Source organism: Otolemur garnettii, unplaced genomic scaffold, assembly GCF_000181295.1.
Source record: "Otolemur garnettii isolate 467f Iridium unplaced genomic scaffold, OtoGar3 scaffold00123, whole genome shotgun sequence".
Taxonomy (NCBI): domain Eukaryota; kingdom Metazoa; phylum Chordata; class Mammalia; order Primates; family Galagidae; genus Otolemur; species Otolemur garnettii.
This window is the reverse complement of record NW_003852518.1, coordinates 217,443-227,902: the sequence shown is the minus strand read 5'-3', so window position 1 is coordinate 227,902 and position 10,460 is coordinate 217,443. Positions and strand designations below refer to the sequence as shown.

Sequence of the window (10,460 nt, the reverse complement as noted above, 5' to 3'; positions counted from 1 at the left end):
TTCACACCATCACACCTGTGAGGCCCAGGGACCAAGTGCTCATCTCTCCCACATCCCTCTGTTCACACCATCACACCTGTGAGGCCCAGGGACCATGTGCTCATCTCTCCCACACCCCTCTGTTCACACCATCACACCTGTGAGGCCCAGGGACCAAGTGCTCATCTCTCCCACATCCCTCTGTTCACACCATCACACCTGTGAGGCCCTGGGACCAAGTGCTCATCTCTCCCACAGCCCCCTGTTCACACCATCACACCTGTGAGGCCCTGGGACCATGTGCTCACCCAAGTACCCACTACACGTGGCAGCACCAGTGACACGCAATATAGCAGCACCTCAAAATGTGACCGGCAACCTGAACCCCACCAAGCTTGTTGGAACTAGACTACTGCTGGGCCCTACCTCAGGGTTTCTGATTCAGTATGTCTGGGAATCTGTGTTTCTAGCAAGTTCCCAACTGATGCCAAAGCTGCTGGTCCAAGGACCCCACTTTGAGAACCACTAGACTCTAAGTACTCAAAACGTGCACATTTGCTACCATACATGCTGAATGGTCAGTCACTCAGTACCAAGTTTACAAATTACGTTAAGGTAGCTACTTCCTGACCCAGTGTCAAAGCGAACTTAATTTTCAAGATCTGTCACATCTTAAACTGGTTCACCACAGCCTAGTTTCTTGTGTGGGACCAAGGCCACCCAAGCTAAGCTCTGGGTGAAGCAACCTCTAGCGTAACAGCGTCAGAGCAGGCTCTGGGAGAAAGCCTGGTCTGGCTGCTTCAGATGGCATCAGAGAGGCCGGAGGGACAGAGCAGGCCCTCCACATCCATTTACACTGTCAAGGCCCCACACAAAGTGCAAACCAAAGAAAAGCCAATCACAGAACAGGTGACCCAGGGAAGCCTGCTGCTCACAGGAAGGGTTCCAGGTGCACGGCCGGGGTCTCCTGCAAACAGCCTGGGCGCTGGGCTTGTTGAACGAGGCAGGAGGAAGCAGGACAGCAGCTAACAGCCTTGTAGCCGTTAGGCAGACACCCAGGCATCAGGAATAGGATGGCGACTCAGGCCAGAGCCACAGCCAGGATGGCCACATCAGAGCCCAGAGTGTCAGCCATACCCTATAAAACTGAACTGCCTCTGGGGCCTGATGGTGTGAACACAGGGAGAGTAGGGCCACTGCTGTCTGGGATGCCTCCTTCTCTACAGGCACTCAGGCATAAAGCTGCTTAAAGACCCTGGTGAAAGGAGACGTGTAGAGGCGGGAACCCAGGGAAACCCAGGCCATCCTGCCCAGAAGTGATGCCATGAGTTACCTGCACAAGTGTGAAGAGGTGATCTCACATGTACAGTGCGAGGATTGGGCCCTACCTCAGGGTCCAACCTCACGCACACAGTGCATTTTGGTTGGTGTCAGGCTGAAAGGTGTCCCTTTCCTGACCACAGTAACTTGTGCTTTTTCTTAACTCTGGCTCTTCATCTTTGGACCTATATCTGACCCTTTACTTCAGAATCTAGATCTTTCTGTGTCCACAAGCAAGTTGTGTTTTTTACATGATTCTCACTTGGTAGATGATTCAGTAGGTACCCTTGGGAAATCTAGACACAGTCCCATTACCCATTAAGGCTCCTATTAGTGTTTGTCTTTAAAGGTCCTTTTTTTATTTTATTTTTTTGAGATAAGATCTCACCCTTTTTCTTGGCTAGAGTGCTGTGGCATCATCATAGCTCACAGCAACCTTAAACTCCTGGGCTCCAGCGAGCCTTCTGCCTCAGCCTCCTCAGTAGCTAGAACTATAGGTGTACACTGCCACACATGGCTAATTTTTTTATGTTTTTGTAGAGATGGGGGTCTCACTACATTGCCCAAGCTGGTCTCAAACACCTGACCTCAAGAGATCCTCCTACTGGGCTTCTTGAAATACTGGGGTTATAGGCATGAGCCACTGCACCAGCCTTGCATGCTACTTTTAATATAAAACGATTTTACCCCATGTTTAAAAATTAATACCTGTGATGCTCCAGTTTTCTCATGATGTGCCGGGCTCTAGAAGAGTCTGCTGGTGACAGATGCAGTCTCTGGGACAGGACCACCCCAGGAGTCCAGGCCCCCTTAGCAATACTGAACTATCTGCTTCTAACATAAACCAGTTATCTCATAAATGCAATTTATTTCCTCTGCTTGCTGAGAGGTCCTTTGCCCAGTGCCTCACAAGGTTAGTAATTCAATATATATTTTGAATAATGAGTATTTTCATGTTTTAATACATCAAGATTATGAGACTTGTCCTATATATGACTAGTGTAATATCAGTATCAAAAACAGCACCTTTTATAAAGTTATTAAATAGGGGGTTAACATGAATATTCTCACTTTTCTGGGGGCAAAGAGTTTATAATTTATAGCCAGCCCCTTAGCTTTGTCAGCCCTCATGAGAAGGATCTTGTAGGACAATATTAGAGATTGGATGCTGGTGATCCATTCTGTACATCACTGGGGGCTTTTTTTCGCTAGTGATTTATTTTTAGCTTCCCTTGGATTGAGCCCAAACAAAGCCTTAAAGAGGCAGCAGCAACAACTTGGGTCATTATGAATGGTGAGTTAGGACTCAGGTGACCAAACTTACTACCCGTGCTGATATGCAAGGCTGCTTGGTGAGATTCACCTTGAGCTCAGATTACCAATATGGGCTCCATGCCCCAGAAATTTATTTAAAGGTATTCCTCAAACAGAAACAGAAACACACCTGACTGTTAACCCTGTTACTTAGTGAACAGCCAAAAACCTTCTGGCCTACAAGCCAGCACATGGCATCCAAGCTGCCCATTCTAACTTCCCTCCTCGTGACCCCCGGACCAGGAGCTCACTGTGGGAGAAAGGCCACAGCCACTGCCACTCAGGAGCTGCAGGCAGACAGCACACATGCTCCACCAACACCTTCAGGGACAGATCAGGGATGGAGGTCCCTCCTAGCCTCCCTCCCTCACACCTGAAAACAGATGAGCTTTCTACAGGAGTGTGGACGCTCGACGCCTGACACTGTAAGTGTCCTGTGCTGGCTTACAAGGCCTGATCTGAAGCTCCCTACACAGAACTCAGCTTGCCTCTTGTAAAGGGGAGAAATGGCCTACAGAGACAGAATGGCCAGACCGAGCACTGAGGGCAATTTCCTCTCCAAAGGAAAGGCCTATCTTCTCCTGTCCCCAGCCCCAGGCTGTGTGTGCCCTTATGGCCATGGCAGACTGACTATGGCAAAGTGACCCAGCCCGGAACTATAAAATGCCTGACACCCTCTTACCAGCTCCTTTCTGGCTTAGGGCATTGTCTCTTCAAAGATCTTTACTTGTGCCCCAATTAATGTGATGGGACAGTGGCCTCTGTCCAGCAGCCTGGAGTGACACAGCCAAAACATGTCCCTTAAGCACAGCCCAAAGCATTGATTCTCCAGTCCTAACCTGTTAGACTATTATTTATGTTTCTAAATTCAAAGGAAGCTTAAAAAAATATCACCAAATCATCAGCATCCAATTACTAATGTGTTTTCTTTGTGAGAATCTTTCACAGCAGGGAATAGTGTGGGTAAGGGGCTGATTGTAAATTATAAACTCCTTGTTTACCCTAGAGCAAGGAAGTACACTGACAACACATCGGTAAATCCATTTTGTCAGGAATTTCACGTCTGCCCACTCTTAATCATTAAAGAGTACACGTATAAAAGCAGTCTTTAAAGAAAGAAGCTGCTGTGTGCAACAGTGATCACTGGAAGACCCACTTCAGGCAGCTCGCAGGCATCTGCTCTCACTAATCCTTCCACTACTTAGAAAGGATAAAGTTATTTTAATGTTCAATCTCTAAGGTTGTATCATTCTCAGTAACTATACTACAAAACTGCACAGTGGTAACTTCCACTTTATAAAGGGAACAAAACTTACAGATTATAATTAGAAGAATGTGCTCTCTTGGAAAGCAGTTGGCAAAATGTTTTTACTTTCCAGACAGGCATTCGCCTTTCCTTGAGCATGTGTGAAGTTAGACCCATGTATTACATTATTAATATATAATCCACAATGCCATGTTATTAAAAAAGAAATGTACCTAGAAATCAGACCAAAATATAAGAATGGTGAGTAAACCATAATACCCTCACTGGAAAAACTTCATGTGTTCCAAATTTCTTTTAATACTATACACTTCTTAAGTTATAAAATTATGTGGGAAGAGCACACCTTGGCCAACTGCCCTGTAGCACAGAGAAAGAGACAGTGACTCTTGTAGCTCAGTGTCCGGGGCATGGACCCCGGAAGGCAGGCCTAGGAAGCTGCCCCAGGAGACAGTGTCCTCCCATGTGTACCAGGGTAGGCAGCTGGCAACACCTGTGCCCTCATGGTGTGACAGGAGGACCCCCACTGAATAGCAACCCTGATGCGTGGTGGCACCACATGGGATAGCAGGGTGGCCTTCCCCAGTCCAGGTGAAGGTGGAGTCTCCCCTGATCCAACCGTTCCAATCCCGCATACATTTGCGGCCCTTGAACAACATCCCTTGAGTTTCTGTTCACACGTCCCCTATAGTAATTTTGAAAACTTAGGTACCTCTTCGCCCATTAAACTATTACCAAGAATTTTCATCATAAATAAATTAATAATTATTATTATAGAACAGTTGCAAGAGATTAGGCAATTTCAGGTAGAATCTAAGTACTGGTATTTTAATAAAACTCTTGCACCATTCTTAAAATGTATCCATGAGGATAAAGGCGCCCAGAGTGATGGGATTTCCACCATTATCCTTTTTAAAATTACTTGAACAAACTGCTTTGTAAGAGTTAACTGTTTTGTATCATATCTTATTCCCCATTTTCGTATAAATGCTACCTGTTCACTACTACATCAGAATCACACAGTATACATTTATGTCTAATTTTATAATTCAGCATCCTATCTGACTTCTCTCCCATAAGAACAGGTATAAACATCCACATTTAACTTCTTTCTTGTGACTGTTGAAACTTTTTATTACAGATTAGTTATTAGTAAAGTATCAGCAATGGTGGCACAAAAATGGTCAAACAACATAACAGTATTTATTCAGATCCACATCAAACACAGTGTTTGAAACTGTATTGGCAATGAAACTGGAAATACTATGATTGAGGGAGGCATTTGCCAGTGTTTGCCGGCACCTTTTTTGAGAGACATGGCCGGTGACACTGGCTCAAGGCCCCCACACAGGCAGAGCTGTCACAAGAAGCCTGTGTGTGAGAACAGATGGTCTAGAAGTTGATTCCCTTAAATTAAAAATCCACGCATAGAGCTTTATTCCATAATCTAAGCTTAAACTGTTTTCACTTAAAAAGGCCAATTTCTAACAATATCTGTCTTCACCTCAACAGGACAGTTTGCTAGTGGACAACAGAATGGCCGACTCAGAAGGCTGCCCTCCCAGCAGCTCCAACCTGGGGCCGCTGGCGACTCTGCAGCTGTCCTTCCTCACGAGCATTCCACTAAGGATTGAGCTATGCAGCCCTGGCTCTCCTAAAGACCAAGGAGACCCAGTTAGCCTCAGCTCGCTCCAGGTGAGACAGCTGCGGCTATCCTAGGGTGTCACCTGGGACCCGTCACATCCAATTTCAATTCTCCTATTACTTGCAAACAGAAGCACCGTGACACTCCCCAGAAGCCCGCCTCTCACCTGCCATTGAGCACACTCCGTTTCTCCAGCCCACTGGGCAGGACCACAGTGACATCCACAGTGCTGTCCCTCAGCGCCTCCTTCATGTGGACCAGGTTCTGCTGTGGGCTGAGGGCCACGCCTCGGGGAGGCTTCTGCTCACTGTCTGTGTTTGCGGCGGGCTTTCCAGGAGGTGGGGGAGCACGGGCCTTCATCCTCTTCCTTGAAAAACAACAACAGAGAGCACTAATGAAGTGGCAGTTTCCACCCTTTCCTTAGAATGATTCATTCTTACCCGTATTATGCCCCTTTTCAGAAATACTTTCTGAGCAGTGTTGCCTCTTGTAGTCAGTGTTTTCAGCACTCTCCAAGGCTGACAGATACAATGTCCTCCCAAAGCAACTAAGCACTGATCATGGTAAGAACAGAGGAAGTGTTTCTGAAAGGCAGCACTGCTGGGAAGAAACTCCCTAACAACCTGTGTGGCATCTGAGAGCAGCAAAGCTTATTTTCCACAGGTCCCCAACCCAGGGAAGGTGGGTGTAGCACAGTGTGTGTGGCCCAGCCAGGTAGATGACACATCACAGCAAATTAGGTGGAGTCCACGACGGTCTGCGCGCTCCAATCTAATCCTGCCCTAGCTCTGGATCCAGGACCAGCTCTGAGGATCTGGAGTCCCTGCACCCGTGATCGTGAGGATGTGTTATGTTAAATTAGCCAGAGTCCATGCGATCAGCACCCATCAAGGCAGCCACTGTGGACAGATGTGGCCGTCTGGCAGGGAAAGGACACAAGAGACAATTCAGGGCCACACACGACCCTTCTCACCCTGGTTTCCGCTTTATTTCAGACCATGCTTTGAATATTCAGTCACCTTGTGGGAGATTTCTAACTACCTGATGCTGAGTCACCTACTCTGATGAATATTTTTGTGTTCTTATTTTCTCCTGATTAGTCCAGGAAGGCAAAGGATTTTATTTTATATAGATATTTTATTTTAAATATAGAATATAGCATATGTAATATAGCATATAGTAATGTGTATGTATACTGTTTACGCATGTGTGTATATACAGGGATATATGGACTTATTTACATATAAGGACATGGTTTTATATGGGCCCTGGGTATTTTATTATAATGATAGCATTACTCAGCTAGGATCTAGGCTAATTATAAATTAGCAAGTTTGCTTCAATAAGCACCCAAAATATTTTACAACTGAGAAAACTGAGTCTCAGACACCTGACGGTCACCCAAAGGCTCACAAGTATTTGGTGTCTGGGCAGAGATGGAAACCACATCTGCCGGCTCCAAAGAGCTTGCTCCTGCCCACCCCTCCCCCAGCCACACTCTACTCAGCAGATCCAAAAGAGGCGACCTGAGCCCTCAACCCGACCCACGCTCTCTCTGCCTCAGAGCCTTCTTGGAGGCACTTTGGCATGAGGTACTGAAGACATGGGAATTCTATTTCTAGAAATCTATCCTAAATTAATAATCCCACAAGACTACATTTTGGGAGGTTCAAAGATGCTCATCACAACATAATTTCTCATGGAAAACAAACAAAATAGTAAATACAGCAATAAAAGATAATGTCAATAAATTACAATACAGTGTTATATTTGCACTAATTTAATATGCCTTAAAAGTATATAATTTTATGTGCAAAAATCCACAACATAGACTTTAAAAAACAAACTTCAAAATATTGTTTAAGAAAATTGCATTTTAAAAAAGCAGTCTATATAATAACTATACATCACAAAACAGTCTAGACAGAGACAGGAAGGAACTGGCAACAATGACCTCAGTGTGATGTGATACAGGTTTTGCTATTTTAATTTTCTAATTTTCTATAATAACACCCGTATTTGTATTACTTATAAAAGGAAAGAGGTAATTTAGAAAATACAGGAAAAGAACAACAGACGTCGTTCTTCCTAATGTCTGCGTCACACTGGTTAATACAAGACTTCAGAGTAACATTCTCATTCTCTGTCCTGGTAGGTAGGTATAAATTCTCTTTCTTGTTAAAAGCCCTACATTTAAATTCCATTTATAAATTTATTCTATATTCTTATCCATTGTATACTTCTTTATTTTCAATATATACAAAAATAATATTAATAGTCAACATACTATGGCACTATTTTAAGGACTATTTTTTAATCCCCTTGTTCCCCACTATGCCCCTCTGAGGGGCACTGCTGTTGTCCCATGTTATAGGTAAGGAATGTGGGCATACCTCCCAGGGCTACAGACTAGCAAAGCTAACATGGAACTTGGGACAACTGGGTCCCAGAGCCTGAAAAAAATTTTAAAAACCATATTATTCAGCATCTATTAGGAAAGAGGAATGTCACCCCATTTCTGAGATGGAAAAATCAAGACAGAGAATTATGGAGTTTTTTAATTAGCCAACCTTTGGTCTAGGGCTAGAAGCTTAGTCTCTGAGCAGCCCATGTGCCACTAGCATTACTCCCCAAAGGTGTTTTCAGCATAAAGCAAAATGTGTTTTACAGTTTTTAGAAAAACAACACCGTGCTGGCTTGAACTCCTTCAGAACAGAGCCATCTTCTTGGTATCATGTCATCCACCCTTCTCTCCCCACACCACTGTCACCACCCTCTTCACTGTGGCATACACAAATGCAAACACAGCTCTCTTCCTGCAAGCCAGCACCCTCTCCACTAATTCTACCACCCACTTAGCCTCCTTCCTCCACATACCACCGAGAGCCACCTAGGAGGGGGCTCATCTGTTCACGTGCCTGGCAGAGCCCACTGCAGTGGCCTCGGCTGCAACCCAGCCAACTGAGGGCTCCAGAAAGTTTGTCTCCCCAATACAGTCCAGCGTGCAGAGGTGAGGATGCATACGTGCACATTTAACACAGCCAACATTTAAAATATTGGAATCTGTCACACTAACAAAAGGGGGGAAGCGATTTGATAAGGCCCTGAACACTTTCACAATAAAAAATAGCTGTGTACTTTCATCTGGATCCACTGGCTCGACATCACATATCTACCCTCTGTAGGGCTGCAGACTACCAAAGCCTCCACTCACCCTTGGTTCAGAAGGGCTGTTCAATCTCCTGCACCCTCCAGCTGCTGATGACAGTTGACTGTTCCTGGAGGACCCTCCCCACCCCCACCAGCCTATGCCTCATGGTGCCGTCTGCCTTACATGCTTAGTGCGTGACGACCAGCACAGAACAGTGTGTTCTGAAAACCCATCTCAGGGGCCTCCATGCTGAGCACACTGACGCTAAGATCAGTACTACCAACACTGGCCGCACTGTGGAGGATGCCTGTGGGAAGCTTAAAAAATGCCCATGTCCTATCACAGACCAGGTAAAACCAAATATCTGAAAGCCGAGTTACTGTAATAGATTGCAACATTCCATTAAAACAAAGGCCCCGTTTTAGACATTAAAATGGTCAATAGGCTCAGCGCCTATAGCTCAACCGACTAAGGCGCCAGCCACGTACACCTAAGGTGGCGGGTTCGAATCCCCAGCCCGGACCCGCCAAACAACAATGACGGCTGCAACCAAAAAAATAGCCGGGTGTTGTGGCAGGTGCCTGTAGTCCCAGCTACTTGGGAGGCTGAGGCAGGAGACTCGCTTGAGCCCAAGAGTTGGAGGTTGCGGTGAGCTGTAATGCCATGGCACTCTACCCAGGGGGACAGCTTGAGGCTCTGTCTCAAAAAAAAAAAAAAAAAAAAAAAACCACTTTAAAATGGTCAATAATTGTAGGTGCAATTTTGTATCATTTGATGAAAGCAATTTAAGTCTATATTTAATATATGTTGATAAATTTATGAGTTTGTGGGGTTTTTTTTTAAGGACAGAGTCTCACTTTGTTGCCCTCGGTAGAGTGCTGTGGTGTCAGGTCACAGCAACCTCCAGCTCTTGGGCTTCGGTGATTCTCTTGCCTCATCCTGCTGAGTAGCTGGGACAACAAGCGCTCACCACAAAGCCCAGCTACTTTTCTGTTGTAGTTTGGATGGGCTGGGTTCAAACCCTCCACCCTTGATATATGGGGCCAGCGCCTACTCACTGAGCCACAGGCGCCACCCTGAGTTTGTGTTTTTTAATCCCCTTATTCTCCACTACACCACTCTGAGGGGCACTGCTGTTGTCCCATGTTATAGGTAAGGAATGTGGGCACACCTCCCAGGGCTATAGACTGGCAAAGCTAACACAGAACTCAGGACAAGTGGGTCCCAGAACCTGAAAAAAAAATTAAAAACCATATTATTCAGCGTCTATTAGAAAGGAGAGATGTCGCCCCATTTCTGAGATGGAAAAATCAAGACAGAGGAATAAGTTACGGCATTCTTTAATTAGCCACCATCTGACATGGTGGATTCAAGGCCCTGCTGGGCAGCTCCGTGCCTGTCTGTGAGCACAGGGACAGTAGGTATCTAGATGGTAGTGAGTTCATGCCCTGCTGGGTGGTGCTGTGCCTGTCTGTGAGTGCAGGGACACCAGGTTGAGCAAACTGCCCTGTATCATGCCCTAGACACAGGGCACACACGCCCACCTCACATTCCTTACACAGCAAGGTAGGCACCACACTTCCTCAGCCACCATTCAGCATCTCTGAAAGGCAGCGGTGTGTACTCTCAGGACGCAGCACAGTGGAGTCCATGGTGGAAGGGCTGGTCCTGTGCAGCACAGCAAGGTCTCCAAGCAGGGCAGGCCCCGTACACAGCAGTGGTCCCCTGGGTCCTGTGCAGCACAGCAAGGTCTCTGAGCAGGGCAGGCCCCGTACACAGCAGTGGTC

At 46.0% G+C, this 10,460-nt stretch overlaps 1 protein-coding gene across 4 annotated transcripts in view; it reads right to left on the bottom strand.

The window, feature by feature from the left end:
- Positions 1 to 10,460, bottom strand: part of COBL (cordon-bleu WH2 repeat protein) — a 314,424-nt gene that overhangs the window by 205,841 nt on the left and 98,123 nt on the right. For all 4 annotated transcript variants that reach the window (XM_023517890.1, XM_023517892.1, XM_012810060.2 and 1 more), the window contains exon 2: positions 5,689 to 5,889. In XM_023517890.1, coding sequence (XP_023373658.1) covers positions 5,689 to 5,889 — 201 coding nt within the window. The remainder of the gene's footprint in view (positions 1 to 5,688; positions 5,890 to 10,460) is intronic.